At 40.2% G+C, this 19,667-nt stretch overlaps 1 protein-coding gene and 1 long non-coding RNA gene across 3 annotated transcripts in view; one reads left to right on the top strand and one right to left on the bottom strand.

Annotated features, from left to right (window-relative positions):
• SUCLG2 (succinate-CoA ligase GDP-forming subunit beta) overlaps positions 1-2,023 on the bottom strand; it is a 114,966-nt gene extending 112,943 nt beyond the window's left edge. For both annotated transcript variants that reach the window (XM_039559028.1, XM_039559029.1), the window contains exon 1: positions 1,920-2,023. In XM_039559028.1, coding sequence (XP_039414962.1) covers positions 1,920-2,003 — 84 coding nt within the window. In that variant the 5' untranslated portion in view covers positions 2,004-2,023. The remainder of the gene's footprint in view (positions 1-1,919) is intronic.
• A 72-nt stretch (positions 2,024-2,095) lies between these two features.
• On the top strand, positions 2,096-3,994 carry LOC109143362. Its single transcript, XR_002043484.3, has 2 exons — positions 2,096-2,159; positions 2,255-3,994. It is a non-coding gene; the product is annotated as an uncharacterized LOC109143362 (long non-coding RNA).
• The last annotated feature ends 15,673 nt before the right edge of the window (positions 3,995-19,667 follow it).

A 19,667-nucleotide genomic window follows, 5' to 3' on the forward strand; every position in this document is an offset into this window, starting at 1 on the left:
TTTTGTAGCACAGAAATCCAGACTCTGGATGATCAACTTATTTGTAGCTTAAAGTCTGAGCCACTGGAAGATTAGGAGACTGTTTAAATGGGAATTCTATTATGCAACATTGTAAAATTGAAGACCTTTATAAAACAAAATGGTTTGCTTTGAAATCAAGAACTTGATTTGTTGTTATACAGTATTGATGTGGTTCTTGAAAATAGCCTACTTGGAAAGCACTGATCTTGGGAGATGCTCTCAGTATCTGGCAGAGTTCAGAAGCAGAATAACAAAATGTGATTTATAATACAAGTTCAACATCTCTAATTCAAAAATAATGCACAAAAAAATATATATTTTTTTAAAGTTGGCCACCATGATATCCTAAGAATACTCTTGAGGATCTGAGCTGATACCCAGTTATTTCAGTGGGGTAATTTACAGAGTGCCTCCATGCTTTGAGAGATGACAGAATAGAGCATGAGTTCCTAATTTCCACCTGTATCTCAAATTCCCACTGCAGCACCAGATAAAGACAGGGCTTGAAACCAACCAAGGCACCTCAACCAAAACATCTTCTACAGTACACACCGAGATAACTGTCCAGACAATGCTCCATACTCCAGTCTTTCCAAGCCCTCCATATCACAGCCCTACAACAACAGGGATATTACCTCCGAAATCCTTATTGTAGGATCACACTCACCTAAGCCATGACGGCAGGAACACATCTTCAAACATACAATGCTTATTCCCCAAACACTGTTGTGACTGACAGCACTGCCCATCTACATTAATGAAATTAAATCTGTATATATACAGATAAATGTATATATATAGACATCATTGTGCGTGTATATATACACATATAAACAGTCTCCCTGTTTATGCATACATATATGAAATGGACGAATGCTAAATCAACAAATCAATTGCATTGAGTTCTCACATACTGTACCCAGCATTCAAATGGGAAAGTTGGGCACAAAAGATTTCAGATTTGCAACCGAGGTGGGTGACTTAGAAGATAAATCACACGGCAGCAGTTGTGCAACACAAGCTCAGCACCAACACCACCCTTTATTTCACAGCCCTGCACCTGCAGCCAGGAGCATTCCCTGCAATGGCACCTGCGGAGAGAAGCGGACACAAACACGCTTTGTTTGCTCCAGGGGCTTTTGGCTCTGGAAAAACACTTATGCTCAGAAGTGTGGACCAAAGTAGATTCTCATACAGCTGCTCATGATGAAAAGGTAAAATAACAGTTGGTTGCCAACAGCATAAGAGCTGTATAAAATGTGCGTATCTCATTTTACCTCGGCATGGCTGCTGTCGACATGAATAATGAACTGCTGCTACACCTTAAGAGAGCCCCTGAACCACTCCAGGAGGTTCATCTACTCTTTCCCATCGCTCTGCTGAGGTTCAAGCCCACCGGGAAGCCTGAGCTAGGATCCATTTTCCCAGGAGAGCACAAACAGGCATCTTCACCCCAGCCTGACCTCAGCCACCCGCACTGAGCCAAACCAACCCGTTGGGGCCACCCGAGACGTTGTCAGACAAACGATATCACTTCGTGCACAGCGTTCCCCAGCTCTGCCACTGAAATAATTCGGAGTTCTGTTAGCTGTGGGGGGAGGAAGGCGTTCGGAGCGGGCGCTCCCGGTCAGCTTTGGTCTGCCCAGCCCTGAGCCGCCGCCGCCGCCAGAGCTTCGCCCCGACCCCGCAAGCTCCGGGGCTCCAGGCTGGACGCGTCCTCCAGCCCGAGCACCCGCAGCCAGGCGGGAGGAGAAAGGTTCCTCCCGCTGCCAGACACGGGCGCGGGGAGGCTGCGAGCGGAGCCGCGCCGGCCGCGGGGCTCAGGCGGGCACGGCGAGCGGGGCGGAGGCTGCCGGCGGCAGAGCTGGCGGGATGCGGGGCCGGGCTCGCTCACTCACCGGGAATTCTCCCCGCAGGCGGGCGGATCGCAGGGCCAGGTCCCGCAGCACAGCCCCCGCCTGCCCAGCCAAGGGCGCCGCCATCTTACCCGCCGTACCCGCCCTGCCCCGCGCCCCGGGAGGAAGCCCCGGCGGAGGCGGAGAGGGGCCGGGCGGGGCCGCGGGGTCGGGGTGCGCCGTGAGGGGCCGGGCCAGGGGGGTCGGCGCCGTGGTGAGGGGTACCGGCCCGGGCGAGAGAAGGTGCGTTATCTCTCTGACGGGGAAAGGCCGGGGGAGTTGTGCGTGTTTAGCCTCGAGAAGAGACGACTGAGAGTGGACTTCGTTAATGTGTACAGGTGTCTAAAGTCTCGATTTCAAGAAGGTGGACCGGGCACTGCTCTGTGGTGGCCAGCGATAGGACAAGAGGTAATGGACAGAAACTGGTGCCCAGAAATTCTGCCTGAACATGAAGAACTACTTTGCTGTGCAGTGACCGACCACGGGAACAAATTGCCCAGACAGGGTGTGGAGTCTCCCTCACTGGAGATACTCCAAAGCTGAACACAATCGTGTGCCATGTGCTCTGGGATGACTCTGCTTGAGCAGGGAGGTTGGACCAGAGGAGCCACTGTGGTCCCTTCGCGCCTGACCTATTCTGTGTTTGAGATGACTGTGCCCAGCACGGCCGGGTTTGGGACTGGGGCCCAGTGCGGTGACCAGAGCAGGAAAAGGCTCTGTGGAGAAGACGGGGCCTGGGAGCAATGCAGGCAGCAATGAGTGGAGGGGCTGGGGAGTGTGAGGTGACAGCCTGGAACTGCTGGAGGCTGTATTGCCTTCTGACTTCTTTTTTCATGACTAAAAGTTCTTTTGGTTTTTATTAGGACATATCAAATTAACCCAAGCTAATAAACCCTAATAAGGCCTGCTGGAATCCAGCTGATTTTTCATAGGCACTTTAATCTGAATTGCATAAAATGCCTCTGTTCTTCATCCACAGGTGAAATGTGTCAATGCCAGGTTGAACATTAGGAAGAACGTTTTCACAGAAAGGGTTGTCAGGCATTACAGTCAGCTTCCCAGGGAAGTGGTGGAGTCATCATCTCTGGAGGTTTATAACAAAGGCCTGGGTGTAGCATTTGGTGCTGTGGTCTATTTAACAAGGTGGTGATTGGTCACAGGTTGGACTTGAGTATCTCAGTGGTCTGTTCCAACCTAAATGATTCTGTGAAACCTTTTAGTTAATGCCAAACCTGAGACACTGAATTCAGGCCTACTTGGGGGATGGAGCAGAAGAGCAGAGCCGTGGTAGCTTTATGTCCATCACGTGGACTTCAAATCTAACATGAGTTCCAAGTCTGAGCAGAGGTTTCATGAAAGAGAGTCCCAGAAGTCGGATTTGAGAACATTGTTCCATCTATCAGCAATGACTTAAGGGCTGGTGTTGATACAGGTGTACCATGTCTACAATCTGAAGCAAACTCAACAGTGAGATGGCCTGGCCTTTGCGCTTACAGTCTCTATGTGTGCCCCAGCTGAGCATTTCCTCATCTGTTTCTTGTTAGTGCACACTTTGGGTAACCCACCTATGAGTAACAGAGAGTTAACCAAATAGCTCACACAAATGGTCAATTTACAATCATGGTTTGAAAAAAAATTGCTAAAATTTAGCGGTGGATGAGATACGCTTGCAATTTTACAACAGTTCATGTGAAATTCACCTATATTGAAGCATGCAGAGTTAGCATTATATGGAGGCATTATTTATGCTGAACATTATTTATTCAGTGGTTTATGATGAAATAGTTGGATAAACACTTAAATCCACATCTTCTACTCCGGGATGTGAGTGGGAACAAAGGAGAATGCTCATTGCAGGGCTTAGATCTTACACTCCCAAATGTGTTTTTTAAAAAATCAGGACCAAACAAATCCTTTATTGGTACTTAATCAGCAAATAAATTATACATCTATTAGAAAAAAAATCTGCAATTCCATAAAAACTGAGGTGCTAGAAAAGTCTGAAATTGAACACTTTTGTCTTTGTCATGACAATTTAAGTAATGTAATATGTTTCAATAAAGAATCTGGAGATGCTAGTTTTTGATAGCATTGAGCAATAATGTATGGTACCCCGTATTAACCCAGGTATTACTGTGTGCTTGTTCTTTCAGATTATTATATACTGACTTGGGTATTATGATGGAGGAACTATAATTTCATTTTTAGTTTCATGCCTGTGGTTCAATAAGTACAGCGTTCCCTATTCATACAGACTATTATGGCTGTCTGCATTAGGTTTATATATATAGCAGGTATATAAGCTTTCAGATAATGTCTGTGAATTGCATGCAAGGCTATCATTTAATGCTATGAGGAGCATTTTCACTGCTTAATATAAATAATGCAGGACCTACTTTACTATATTTTTATTGTTTAGATTTAGTGGAAAACCACTGTGCAAATGCACAGTGTGTAGTAGTCACCAAGACATGATTTTTTTTTTTTTTGTATCTATTGCAGAACATAGCTGACCTTTAAAGTATGAGGAGAAAAGATAGAGAGATTCATAATTTTCACATCCAGTTTCCTTCTATGTATGTGTAAACCAAAGAAAATTTAGATGAAACAGGTCTCTGACGAAATTAGAGCAAGCAAGAGCCAGAATTCTTGGATCATGAGGTACGGGATATGTTGGTGTGTGAGAGGAGGGACAAATTATGAATTATTGTTGGGGAACACGCTTGAAATGCAGGAATCCGGGAACAGCTAAGGAGTATTCTCAACACACCATCCTCACAAATGAGGAGGGGAGGGAAGCAAAGTGCAAAATGAAAAAGGATAGAGGGAGAGGCTGGTTTCAAAGGTCATTGCTTCTAGATTTCCAGACATTCCTCCCTGTATCTCTCATGGATATGCAGCATTTGAGTGTGCTTCTGTTCTACCTTCCCCAGGATGCACAAAAGGCTAGATTGTAGCTAAGTTTTTAGCAGTGGTCTACTTAATGCAAAACAACTGGTAATGGTTTTGCAATTAAGTTTAAAAAAGAACATTGTGTAAAGTTTATACCTCTTTAGAAGTTACCCTTAAGGCTAAATGGTTGGTAGTGTTCAAGTGAAAACATTTAAAGACAAAAAAAAATCACCTTATCACAGGTAAAGCACAATTTTAAGTGTTTTTGCAGTGACATTGTATATTCATTTTCTTATCTGTGCAGATTACCTCCCAAAAATTTTTTTTTTTTTTAATTTTATAATGTGTTTCTCTAGCTGGGTGTTGATGGGTTGTAGTTTCATTTCAGAGTACTGGAACCAGTGGGCTGAAAGGCACTTCCTCATCTCCATATTATTCTTAGGTTAACCACAGAACTTGAGCTTCATATTCACACAGATTTCATAGGGAATAAGTTTATAATAAATAAGTTTATTTGAAAGATACCCCACACACAGTGTTCCCAAGAATAACAAGTGAGGGTAATAAAGCTGCAGCAAACTCAGTAGAACAGTCCCAGTGTAGGTGGCTGAGGAACAGGAAACAAGATCATAGGGTGAGTCTGACAGTGTCACTGCAGAGCGTGGGTCCTGATGCACAAGCACCTCTCAGACTATGATGCTCTGTCAGTCCTTTGCTATTTCTCATTCCCTTTCTCTGTTCAAATGTTAAACAAAAAAGAAAAATGTGTGGTAAGTGGCAAATACACCAATGGGTGGAGGAAGGGTAACAATGGATTAAAATAACAATGTTTGGGTCTAAAAGGAAGGGTGAAAATAAGGAAGGAAAACCAGTGTATTAGAATTGTAAATTTGCCTCCTAGGTCACCAAGTTCAGTCATTACATATGGCCACAAAATTTCCATTCATGAAAACATTTTTGAAATATACTGGAACGTATCCTGGAAGGAAGCAGGATGGTTTTGACTAGGTAGGATCAAATGTCCTGGTTGCGCTGTCTGCAGTAACACAGGAGCTCTGTGTACTGCTGCATCACTAGGCTGTGTATGTAAATATCAGCTTGCCCTTTTCATTTTCAAATTGTCTGCACCTCTGCTGTACATAGTGGAACTTGTGTCTGGCTCAGAATGAAGGAACCAAGTGAAGCCTTAAAACAGTCTTTGCATGTTCTGCTCAATTCTGTGGGAAGCCAGGGTGATGCATTTTAACACTGTGTGATAACTTTGACTTGAAAAGTGAAAAGTGTCTAAAACCAGGAAGACTTTAAATAATATTATGTAGGAATAAAGAGAAAAATAGTGGAATAAGGAATTTTAAAAAGATGTATAGCAAGAGGGTAGCAATAGCAACACCAATGCTCCACTTTTTTTGCTATCTAACCACCTGACTTTGTAAAAACAAAACTTTCAGGAATGATGACATAAACTGATAGGCTGAAAACAATAGAAGTGATGCATCAGTTTACAGGAGAGCTACTGCTACCTCTTTCCAGTGGCCTGCTGTATAATGAGGCAGACAGGGGAGTTAAGTTTCTCAGCAGAGATAGACTGTAGGTCTATAACACTCAGTTCCAACAATGCTGAGAACCCTGATATTGAGGGTAGAAAGACAATTTTATTGAACTTCTGTCAGAGACGATACAGGACTGTGAATACAAAAAGTGTAAAGATCTGAGCTGTGGGATACAGTGGAAGAAAACAACCTCTCAAAGGCTGGACCTCTTTGGTAAGATGTCACTATATCATCACAAAGACTTTGAAGTCTCTAAAAAATACAGTGAATCTAAATTCAGGAAAGAAATGTCTAACAGTCTTAAAAAATAAAGCTAAATTTACTTGGGGGAAGGAATGGAGGTTAGAGTAGCAGCAAAACAGTGACATAATGAAAAGACAGGCTCTGTTGTGTCTGCTGAGCAGTTTATTATGTAGAAAAACATTCTAAAAATAAATTAGATTTATTAAATATGAAGCAAAATCTTGACTAGATCGATAATCTTCTGTACATTTGTATTTAAAAACATATTTAGCAGCAAGCCATTATATTTAGAAACATTCCTATCAGCAAGCTCTCCAGAGTGTACAGGAAAGTTTCCAGATGAAGTTTGCCGAGGCAGTCAAATGTGAAACCTCCATATCCACCATGCTGACTGATAGGAATCTGTGAATTCCACCTGTGCCATGCAGTAAAGCTCTTTAACCCTTTCCCAGGAGGGCTGCCATTCCCATGTGGAAGAATAAAGGCAAGATGTCACCACCGTTAGAGAAATTACTTGGATGTTGAGAGAAAAAGCTTTGTTTTATGGGGTTGTGTGTATTCTGCACAGTATCTGCAAACAGGTGAGCATTTTCCAGGGATGAAACCTGGTTACTGCTTGAGACTGTTGAAGGCTGTAGCTAAAAACGCAGTGTTTGCCCCTACCAAAGGCAGGCTGGGCAAGTCAGGAAAGCTATAGGTGTTCCCATCACATCTAATCCATGTTTTAATCCACAAGTTGTGAAATACCTTATAGCATGTTGCCCCAACCTGTTACAGGGTTTGAAATTGTCTATTGTAATTAATTTCAAAACCATTAAGGTGAAAGGGCTGCTAATATGTGAGGGGTAATTTTTTCCTGATGAATTTTATGGATTGCAGAGGCAGGGAAATTGATTTTTCTGCCAAATGAAGTATTGATCTAAACGTAGCTTACTATGCTACCTAGTTTGGGGTCATGGGGTACTATTTCTGTGTATTTTGTAGATTGCTTGCTGTGTTTTCCTATTTCAATGAAATCTTTTGTCATGGAGGCAGGTTTCACTTTCACTGCAATTGGTTGGACACCAGCAAGCGGTTCAGTGATCATGGAAGTTTATAAAAACCATAACCTTTCTGAGGAGCCTAACAAAGAAGTGCAGCACTGTGTGAAAAAGCTTGTAACAAAACCTGAATACACCACCAGAGGAAACTGAACTGCCTAAACATAAAGCAGGATGACAACAGTTACTATGGCATTTGGTGCATATGCTCACTGCTTTGTTGTCTAGACAGCATATTTGGACATTTACAAGTGTGTAAAATAAAGGAGGTTTTTTTACCTTAGCTGGTGGCAAGAGCAGTTACAGCTGATGGAGCTGGGCTGTCCTCAGTCACAACAGCAAGCAGACTTCATCACCAGTGCTTTGAAAAGATCTCAGTGCCTCTATATAAAAAGGCCAAAGTTTGTAAATTTTTTCTGGTTTTCTTGTGTTGTATGGTGTTACCTCTCAGACCAGCTGTGAGAAGAAGGAGAATATCTACAAATGCAATCACACAGACTGTGCTGATTTGTTTTGTAATCTGTTCCCTTTAGAATAAAACTACCAGTAAATAGCAATCTTCCTGCATATGGTACTGGCAAGGGGTGCTTCCAGGTGTCTCTTTTGCTAGTTAATGTATCAATTACCAGCTAATGTGTCAATTCTTCAGACATGAAAATGTAGTCAAAATGTCAGTTACTGGAGTAGAACAAACAGACAGTGACTCTTTCTTAGATCCCTTCAAATTACATACAGGGAGCCTTTAGGAATCTGATGAAAACACTGAATATAATTGACTAAGAACTGATCATACCCATGGTGGACTGTAAATAATTTCCTGACCATACAGCCTAAATACTTTAACAGAATTCCTACTACATTTGCAAGCATCATCTCCCCTATACAGAGGTTTGTAAATCAGCTGCATTAGTATTTGCTCTTTGAATGGTGTTTGCAAATTTTATGGAAACTCAAAGAGAAAATGGGCAAAGAGCAGAGTCTGTATCCTCAGGAAATGGTATCTATATGAACAGATGAGTAGGGAAGGTAAAGCCTCATGGTTGCTTTCTATATAGATGCATTTTATTCAGTAAAAGAAGCCATATAATTTATTGACTTCATTTCTGTAAAACTTTCTTTAGCCTGTAAGCAGAATAACTCCAAAATGTTTTGCTTATGAAGATTGTTACAAAGTGTAATAAAAAATATACATACAGTTAACTATCTTTATCAACTCTTGGATATGGACATAGATTATCTCAACTTCAAGTCTTGTGTGTGTATACACACATACACTACAGTTTTTTATGCTTTGGGAAATAATAATATAAAGGTTTTTTCTATTAGTAGAGCTAGGAGGAATCAAAAAGAACTTCCCCATGGCCCATTCCTTTACTAGCTTCTACAAAAGTATGTTGGAATTACTGTATTTTTAATTAATATGCACTTGTTTTACAGATCAAAATGGGAATGCTTTAGCCATCAGCTTGGCTGTAGCAGAGCCTAAAAAAATTCTTCTTCTGCATTCTGCCTCACAAAAGAAATTGGAATTAAATTTTTCCAAACAACAAGTTCTAGTATCCATCTGATTTAGTAAAGTAGCATTTGCAAGCTTAGCTGTTAAATTTAGCACCGTCAGTTATAGCTTCTGCTATCTATATTGTTTGTCCTTAATAAATGTGTTTTGATGATTTTGTTTCTCTAGGAATGTTGGGAATGTTTTAGTGCATACAAGCAAATCCACAATCAAAATTCTACCCCAAAAGGTATTTTTATGCTACCAGTCTGCGCTTCAGAAAATGCTGAATTTCTTCTTTAGAAAACCGGTGAAGACCAGTTCATTAACAACAACTGCCAAAGGAGGTCTGTGATTTGTTTTGAGAATCATTTAGGATCAAAATCCTGTGTACTGTAATAAAAATTCAGGGAAACAACAGAAAATCTACATGGACAGCTCATTTAATGGCTGGGATGATTTTATGTTTGAGGTAACGTGCATCTTAAGTGTAGTATTCTGAGCAATTCACTATTTATTCACTTTGGATTTAGCTTCCTTAGACTTTTAACGTATATAATGAGCGTTGAGCTATATACTGAAATGAATCCCTTTGTTACTCAAGGCTACGTGTGGCTTACTTGATGGAATTCAGAGTAGGATTCATGAAAAGTAGCAGAGTTTGAAGGGATAAATGCTGAGAGTAAGCTTTCTTATGTCTGCTGGTTTCTGGGAGCACAGTTTTTACAGTGTCTGTGGCCCATGGTTCGGTTCTCTACAAAGGAGTGAACTTCACTACTAATTATCCTGCAGACATTTATGCAAGTGCATAATGTAGGAATGCTCAAGTAGTGAAGTCTTATTTATAACTGAAAGAATTTAAAAGAATTTTAATATTGCCAGTGAATACTCCCCCAAATTCCAATGAAATTTATGTCTGTGTAAGAGTTTGTGCGTGTTTCATTCAATAATTGCATCTAATATTGCCAGCTAGGAAAGAAAAACAGTAATGTATGCCTGGTATGACACATGCCATGTTTCAACTGAAAACACGACTATTGCCACCCTATAAAAGGAAAATTATTGCAATTAATTCATTACTTCAGAACAACAAATAACTGAGGAATTTGCAAAATACATCAGTCTTCTGTGAAGAAGAGAAGACTTTATTAGGCAGTAATTGTTATGAATTAATCACTTAGCTTTAATGCTAAGTATGATCTTGTGATGCAGCATAAAAATATGAGCTCCAGTCAATAAGCAGACAATGAATAGTCTTGAGAAGGGATTCATCTCTTGTCCAGAGTTTCTGGAGAGTAGCAATGACTTTTTATTTTAACCTGTCATTGAAACTAGCAGTTCAATTCATGCTGTCTTACATCAGAAGCATGGACTTCAGCCGTGGCACTGTGCCTAATGCAAACTTGTCACCACTATATCCTGCAGAAGTGTCTCATTCTTCGGAGGCCAGTGGAAGTGATAAGTCAAATATTTCTTGCACCATTTAAAGCACAGAAGATACATGTACATATATGTATGTGTAGGTGCATGCATATATATGTGTGTGTGCATATATATATATATTTAGTGGAGGCCTTTACTGATAGAAGATTTATATTAAAATGTATGCTAAATACTACTTAAGATCTTTCTTCTGCTGGTTTTTGTGACATTAGGCATTTTGCAATACTTCCCTTCCTGATTCCTCAGGTTTCCTCCAGCTTCTTCAAAATGGTGAGGTAGTTTCAGTATACCTCGTATTCCAGGAATTTCTTATGGGCATCTACAGATTAATTGCATATAGCAGAGATCAAATTGCGTAGAATTGTTAACGTAGCCCAGTCATGCCCTGTTGCATTTGTGCTGTCAGACTGAACAGGTCTGTCTTAATAACCTGAGAGAGGTTCAGAGAGTGAAAATAGCTCCATAATAATTCTGCCCAAATGAGAAAATCAGTCCTGAAGGAACGGTGAGTACAGACCATCAGAAATCATTTTTCTTGATGAGCAGATGGAGAAATGTGTTTTTGAAGGTAGGCTGTTAAGTGTTTGAAAGGTGACTATCAGAGGTCATTTCAACCTCAGCTGATTATCTCTTAGGCTTTAGGTAATACTAAATGGCAAGTTCACAAGTCTTATAGGTACAGCTGTGGTCTGCAGAGTGAGAGCTGTTTATTGAAAATTGAAGAAAAGAGACAAAGTCAAAATCCACAGAAAGGACCTTTTAGGACATCATGCTTATCTGGGAACTGAAAGCCAGGGATTGGTTCATGTTGTGTAGAATTTTGCTCCCTTGTCTATGTGGAATCGAACCAGAGGGCCTGTTTGTCATGCAATTTCTGCTCGTTTTGTGAAGAATGCTGGGTTTGTACATCTAAAAACTCCATCATTCTCCATGAAGATAAGATGCTCTGCAATTTCAAGAAAAAAAACCACAAAGGAGGCAGCAGGATCACATAGAAATTGTCCTCCTAGCCAAAAGGCATCAGCCTTATCTTTGTGATGTACTTCATAGCCATGGAACAAAGATGAAGCAAAAACTCACAGAGAAATTTGATGTTAAATTATTTTGTCTCATTTCTTTCCTTATCTGCTAAAGCGTACAGTAGTCACATAGGACAGCTGTCCTTTACAGACAAGGTTGCCATCCTAACTTCATCCAGCTCCTCTATCACTTCATGGTCACAATGTTTCAAAGCACTGTGGCTGCAGTATTGCTGAGACTTTTGCTACTGCAATGACACCTGAACAGCCATCCAGTCTTAAGGCAATTCCTCTCATTTGTTGAAGTAAGCTGAAATTTTCATCAGGGAGCTATTGCTTCTCATTTATAAAGAAAAACATCAGCTATTATGGTAATAATACAGAAAGCCTCATTAATTACAGCACACAATAAAGAATAAAGCGAGTGTAAAGAAGCCAAGCAGATGGTGCATTATAATCAGAATTTTTAAACAGTAACCTTCACAGTAGGGAATGCTGTAGGTAAGAGTGCAACTTAACTTTCATTAGAAAATTTTTATTTCTATGTTTAGGACATAAATGTATTTCCAGATATGTTCTTTGCTGAAAGTTGAATTATTCTGGAAAGCCTGAGAAAAACAAAAAGCAATACAATTTCTTTCTAATTACAGAGATTATAGGGTGTGAAGTGGGGGAGAAGGGGATGTGCTGTAAAGTTTTTACTGTTTTCTGTCATTCCTTCTGCAGTTTTGAAACATACTGTAAAGCAAAAATTTCAATAAACTTTTTAGGAAGAGACAAAAATAGGGGCAGATGTAGCTCTCTATTTTGGGAGTGTGGAGTTGGGGAAGAGGAGGCTTAGAGAGCATTGCGTAAAACTAGGAGCCTTTGAGGTACCATTTTGCCTAAAGGGAGGGAAGAGGAGGGTGAGAAAATACTGCTATAGGTTAGTGGCAGTTTTAAGAGACAAACCCAGTAAAGATTCTCCCTCCCATACCTGGCATTCCTGTGTGCCCAGGAAATAAAAATGTAACCTGTCAGTTGCCCTTGCAAGTATTCAGAAAATAACTGTAGTAGAGACCTATAAAATATTTTGTTAGAGGAATGATACCCAGACAATTGTACATACCATAAAACAAGTGAAACTAAATCTGAGGTGTAAGACTTCAATAATTCATTAGGACGATTCATTTTAATGAATGAAATGAATGCTAAGAAAAAGCTTCTCTCTGCTTCAGCAGTAAAAAACATTGCTCATCTCTCCTGGGTAACTGAAGTGTCCAGGCCCAGGAACAGCAGCTGTTCAGAAAGCACTTTGTGTCCACACCCGCAGCCTTTGTGGGCTGTCCAAACTCAGCCTGCGTGCAAATCCCATCTGCCTTTGCTGATGCTGCAGTGGGAGCAACCTCAAGCCTTTTTTTTCCCCAGTATCCTTTGATTTCAGCAGGATAACAGAGAGGATAGCTGAGCGCTGAGGAGGATCTATGAGAGATGGAAATCTTGGCTATTGGAATGATTTGATGAAGTAGCCTGAAAGCTCCAGAGCCATGTTTGAGAGCTTTTGCTCTAAGGTTTATTGCAACTGTGGACTTTTTGCTTGGAGACAGTGAGTTTAAAGCAGTTGCTGTTCAATCTCCTAATATTATTCAAACAATTAAGCTTTATTAGATTGTTCTTGAAATAATGTGTATAACTGTAGCTGTTCACAGTATATTTTCCTGGTCATTTCAGCTATGAGCTTTCCATTGCCTTAGTGGCAATGTTACACTTTATTGTTAATGAAAATCTAAGATTCATGGCAATATACTGACATTCCATTAGGTTTTTTTCTTCTTGATGTCTTTAGCAGTTAAGTCCAGTATAATACTGTTACTTCAATATTGTTACTTCAAATAGAACTGTTACTTCAGTTCTTAACTGTATAATCAGGTGAAATTGGAGAAATTACTTTTGTTCAACTTTCTGGGTTGGCATGTTTTCAGAGTGGGCAGTAGGAAGGTTGGATTCCATATACTTTCTCCCATTGCAGTTCTCCTATATAAATATCAGTGTATGGTAGCATGTATAGCAAATATTCCGAGCATTGTTGTGTTTGTGGTGATTCTTCCTAAGTCTGGAGTGATTCACTGACCAACCCATCCATACATTATACCTTGTTTTACAGGTCAGAATGTGAAAGGCAGCTCCTGTGATGCTGCACAATTGTCCTTTGGGTACCTTACGACTGATCTTGGCCTGTCCTCAGCATGCCAGTCCTGGGCAGCTCATGGGGGTTTTTGATACATCAGTGGTTGTGTTTGTCTGCTTCTTGAATGTGGCAGTAGAGACAAATCCTATCCCTTGAAGAAAATCTGCTCTTGTTAATGAAGTTTTCAGTCATCCATCTGAAAGTATATTTGAAAGTGTAAGTGTTCACAAAATACTTGTTTGAAACTGCGGCAGCTCTGAAACTGAGGAAAGGAGCACTTTGCTGCCACCTCTCAGTGAACTGAGAAGAGAGGGAGCTTTATGTACAAACTTTTGGGCCTATTTATTTGCCTGCTTTCTTTCTGAGGTGCATTTCTATAGATTTCTTAAGGAAGTGACTAAAACTTGGAGAATCGGAGACATGAAATAACGTTATACATGTTTTATGCTGGAGAAAATCAGAATGGTGTTTAAATATTATCTGTTTTGGAGTTGCCACAACTGAACTTCAGTCTTGCATGGGCTAGTAAATGGAACTGAATGAATATGAATATGAATATGTACATACATCTATTCCTAACTGATATGATGTGTTGAGTGTACTGAGAAATGGAGTGCAGGCATCAGCATGACAGAAGATGCTGGTAGCATCACTGAGGTATAATAGTCCAGGATTGGCGCTGACAAAGGCTGTAAATGGGGGAGACAGTGAACTACTTCCTGTATGAAATGAGGCAGCCCTTCCTGAGAGTGTTTGTGAGTTTGTCTATTCCCTATCTTTAAATGATGAAAGGTGTGCAGCTGATGGATAAACTACAAAATCATTTGTTCATTATTACCGCAGGCCTGGTTCCTACGGTATATCACCGTGTCCCGCAGCCGTAGGGAGGAGGAGGAGGAGAAGATCCAGCAGGCAGGAATTGTGCATTTATTTAATTATTTTATTTATTTATTTATTTATTTATTTAATTATTTTACAAACTCTTTTATAAACTTTTTTCTTCATAGTCTAATTGGACAAAGGACCAGCCACCCCTTGGGGGTGATTGGCCAAAATCCTAAAACATCCATTATCAAAATATTTTCTTCTGTACCATAAACAAGACTTTCCAAGGTTGCAGGTGGCTTGGTTGTTTACATTCCCTGCTACCTCTTCTGTGAGAGAGAAAGTCTCTCACAGACTTAGAAAAATAACAAGAAAATCCTCACTAACAGCATTTTTGTACCTACAGTTCATCAAATGTTCAAACTGAGCTATAAGATGTAGTATCTGAGTCTGGTCCTTTTTGTTAGTACCAGTAACATTTGGAGGAATAGTTTAATGTTTGTATGATTACAGGAAGTTTCCTTAACACAGTACTCACTAACAGTCTCATTAAAATCAAAGACTGTGACTCTGTGGCTATGCAAACACCTAGAAGAGGAGACGTGCTGGAGTTTCTGTGACATCCTCCAGGGATTGCACCACTGCTATTGATTTTACGTGAAGGCACTCAGATGGTACAGTGATGGACGGCAGAGTAAAACCCTGGGAGAGATGGATAGACATGATTAAGTGTTTATTGGCCAGCAGTCAGTGCCGTTTCCTATCCTCTTAGGTCCCAATCCGCAGATGATATGCTGTTACCACTTTTAGCTCCAGGGTTGGTCATTAAACTCAAGCAGAAGGAGCTGATATATTTAGGACCAGAGGTCTCCAGTTCATTGCTTCTTTATTGCCATGCTGCAGTCTGACATCGTTACAATATTGAGGCCTAAATAAATAGCAGAGTTTTGAATATTTAATTTACAAAACCATTTTATTCAAATATCTTAAATCTCTTAAGTCTTCAGCTATTTTGTTTGTTCCTTGGGGAATTTACAATTTCCCTTGAGATTGTGGTCTGTTGCTATTCTTTCCAAAGGAAATAAAGAAATCATATTTTAACCTGAAAGGGTTTTATCCTCCCTTCATGTTCTGTTTAATGTTTTTTTAGTTGAATAGTGTGAACTTTTCTAGACACATTTCTGGGATTTATGCATTAATATCAGACTCCAGGTGGAGAGGCTTTTTATCAGATAAGCAAACCTGGGAGAAACTCCTGAATGTTAACACTGAGGATGGAGATGGTATGGCACTTTTTCTTTGAGCAAATCTGATTGCATTTCAATGACACAGAAGATAGAATACTTTTATTTTATTCACTCATTCTATTACTCCCACAATAAGCTATATAAGCTCAGTAAAAAGTTTCTGAGATGTGGAAAAATTCGATAGCAGGATGTACTGAGGAGCAATGGACATATTTTGTAGTTTGCTCCTGCTTGATATTGAGGTGGCCAAGGTTCTTAAGAGTGCTTTCAGATCCTGCTGATCGATATTCTGCTAGGTTCTGATTTTAGTTGAGTTGATGGTACTGCTATCAATGCCTTGCAATATAGCAAGAAGTCTCTCTGGAATGAAGCAGGTGGGCTTCATTCAGAGAATATTCAACTTCTTTTTCAGCCCCTGACATCAGCTGATAAGTCATTGCTGGTGCTTGTCTCATTTTGTCTGATTTTATGATATAGCATCAAGATTTTAATTTCACAGAGGTTTTTTGTTCCCTGTGGGAGAGAATAGTATAGTTTCATGTTAGAAGTAACAGGCCAGATCAACCCTGGCTAGAGTAAATAGCCACAGATGATACTTGTGTCATCCACAAAAATATAAAGAAAACTTCACCCCATTCACCTTTGTTGCACCCTTTTAGTTGAACATAGCTTACAACTAATATAGAGCATATATCTGATTGGAGCTAAGTAGATAACTCTTGGTGAACACTAAGTTAATGCAGTGCTTAATTGGTATTTTCGACTGAGGAGAGGGCTGTGAACTGCCATCATTTCATTCCTCATAGTTGTTATTCAAGGCCAGTTTTCTGGCACTTCTGGAATCAATGAATTTGGGAGGAAAGCTACATCTTAGACATGTTACCCCAGTGCCGCTCTTCAAGTGAAATCATATGAGGTTGTCTCAGACCAACAGTCTTTCCAGCATTCTAATATTATTCTTTGTAAAACCTGCTTTCCACAGTTCTGTGCCCAAAATGCATTTTGGGCACTAAAAGAGGATAGAAATGGTCAAATGCCAACACCTCAGAAATGTTAGGCAAGCCAGTGACTGAATATTCATAGCAACCTTCTTTCCCTTCTTTTGCACTGTGTCTTTTTGCAATAAAAAATGTGTTATTTCTTTATTTGCTGGCATTCCCTAGTGACATGTCAGTGGTTCTGGGAACAAAAGCCTTTAAAAATCTTGGTGTGCTTTTCTGTCACCGGAAAATTCAGAACTACAAAGTCTTTGCCCAGACAGCCTGGCTTGTTGTCTATTGTCACTTGCTTCCATTTATCTAACAAATGCTGCCAGTTCCTTAGATTTGTCACAGACTCTGCTTCAGTTTCCTTTCACCTTATGATGTGACTTACAGCTCCATCACAGAACTGTTTAATAGATTGCTCAGCTTCATTTCTCACTCCCTTGTCCACACAGCGTGGGGGGAATATTTCTGATCCATTTCACTTGCAAGGGACTCTGGAGCAAAGATGTTTTTGTCATAAAGAGGTACTTCTGCCAACCTTCCTGTTGTGACTGAACTGGGTGGATCTTCTCAGGTGTACCCCAGCCTGTGTATTTTCAACTGCTTTCCACCTGACCTGAGCAGATACACTTATTTCTTTAGTGATGTACAGGTGTGAATGTTGGATTTTATTTATTTTATTTTTCTGCGCAGCTCTGTCTTGATTTCTTTTTCACATTCATTCTTCTACATTGTGAACTTGATGATGCCTGGAAAATTCATTTTTTCAAGCCTGCTCTGAAATTTCATTGGAAATATTGCATTGTCTATGTAATTACACCTTCTTCCTCAAGTTCACTCAGAAATTTTTACCCCACTAGCATGTATTTCTCTGGGATATCATGGTTGCTTGACCAGCTCAGTTTTACTATGTGTTACAGAAGAATTTGCTTCCAATAAAACTCCACAGTAAAACATAAATAAAAAGCTGATTAGTCCAAGGATAACTGGAAACTTTATACAAATTCAAGTAGTATGCCAACAGTATATAGCATTATGTAAAATGTACCCAAGCTATATTGGTATCTTCCACCCCTACAGTAGAAACAATGGCAGATATTGTATTAAACTCTTCAAGTGCTTCAGCTATTTCACCTTTCTACAGGGTATGTATTGGAAGCACCCTGTGTCCTGCAGTGAGGCAGCTTGTTATGACACACTGGTTTATAGCTTTTCTCTAAAAGCCATTCATGTTCTACATTTAATTTTTTTACTGGAACTGTGGTATTTTCACTACATCAAACTAGTTGATAAAGCATTTAAGAGCAGACAGAAGAAACTGAGTGACATTCTGCTAAATGTGCCAGTAACTTTATCTTTTCATGCATACTTCCAAATAAAAGATTTAAAAGGAGCTGGAGAGCTCCTACAAAATGTGATGTATTTTTGACAATTGTACTATTCTTATCCCAGCAATTTGAGAGGATTGAGTTTGATTTGTTGGGAGGTGTTTGACAGTGACTCTTGATGTAATTCTTAGTGGTGGTGTAATGATGTAATGGTCTATGGCCCCAGGAGCACTGCGTGGTACTTCTGGTACAGGAAGAGCCCAAGCTCACATCTTCTGAAACTCCAGAAGAAGGAATGCTGTGAATGGAATGTGAAGGAATGCTCCTTGGCTGTGGAAGAAAATGACGGACTGAAGTTCACAACTCTTCCAGAACTGTATATTAGTTCACTTTATATACTTTCTGCAGAGACTCAGAGAATTTCAAAGGAGGAAAAGACAGTTGCAAATATTACAGTGAACTGGAGAACAGTGATAAGAAACTGATAGAAGAATGTGACCTTCAGCTGCAATTTGAGGTTGCTTGCAGAAATCCTTGTGATTTCCAATTCCTTTCCTTGAGCTAAAAGAGGTACATGGATTAGGAAGCATAATTTCTGTTGGCAAAGGAAGAAAACCCTTGCCACCTTGATGCTGCCTGTGTTTAGCTCCCTCTTTTATTATTCCTCCACCATTTCCTTTTCTTCAGTGATGCATCACCTCTCCAGGTAATAAATCATGGAATCTTTGTGGGTAATGTCTTCATTTTGCATGGCAAACACATGCCATAAATCTAGGTGAAACTTAATAATTGGTATATGACATCTTTCTTCCTGTGAATGGCAGAGACAGAGGATCCCATTTCCACTCTACTTTCCCACTGTCGGAGAGACAAAACCTGTTGATCAACTATTTGAGTACTGCAGTGATTGAGATAAATGCTAAGGAAAAAAAAAAAAAAAAGCTAGGGAAAAGAGATACTAATACTGGCGTGGCCACTTACCAAAATCCTGCTTGAAAACTCCACATTGGTCAATGTTTCTAGAAGAGGATGGCATTGGAAACAGTTGTAAACACTTGTCACTACTCATGTGCCAGTGCTGACCCATGTGTTCTCTCTCAGAACTGTGCTTATCTGGCACTTGGTATTGTCCTGGAGACCTCCTGGTCTTGCTTTACCTGGAACACTGTTGGACATGACGGTGCTTCTACTGGGCAAACTGGCCAGGTATGAAAGGACTGTAACGATTCAGAGTACTCTAAAATGGAGTTGTCTAATTCTGGAGTTGACTAGACTAATACAAGCATTTTCCTAAAGACATGGCATCTCCACACTCCTTGTTGCACCCTGACTGCTTGGGATATTTTGGCAGGCAGATGCTCATTGTGGTATGAAGTGCCAGATCACAGAGCCATAAGGTCCCAAAGTGGAACTGACAGCTCTGAAACAAAGGCAACAGAAATTTTCTCTGAGCAGGAGTGGTAGTATGAGGCCCATCAAATGTAAGGCAATTACAGTGCAAGCTAATGAAATCAGA

This window comes from Corvus cornix, chromosome 12, assembly GCF_000738735.6.
Source record: "Corvus cornix cornix isolate S_Up_H32 chromosome 12, ASM73873v5, whole genome shotgun sequence".
In the NCBI taxonomy this organism is placed as follows: Eukaryota; Metazoa; Chordata; class Aves; order Passeriformes; family Corvidae; genus Corvus; species Corvus cornix.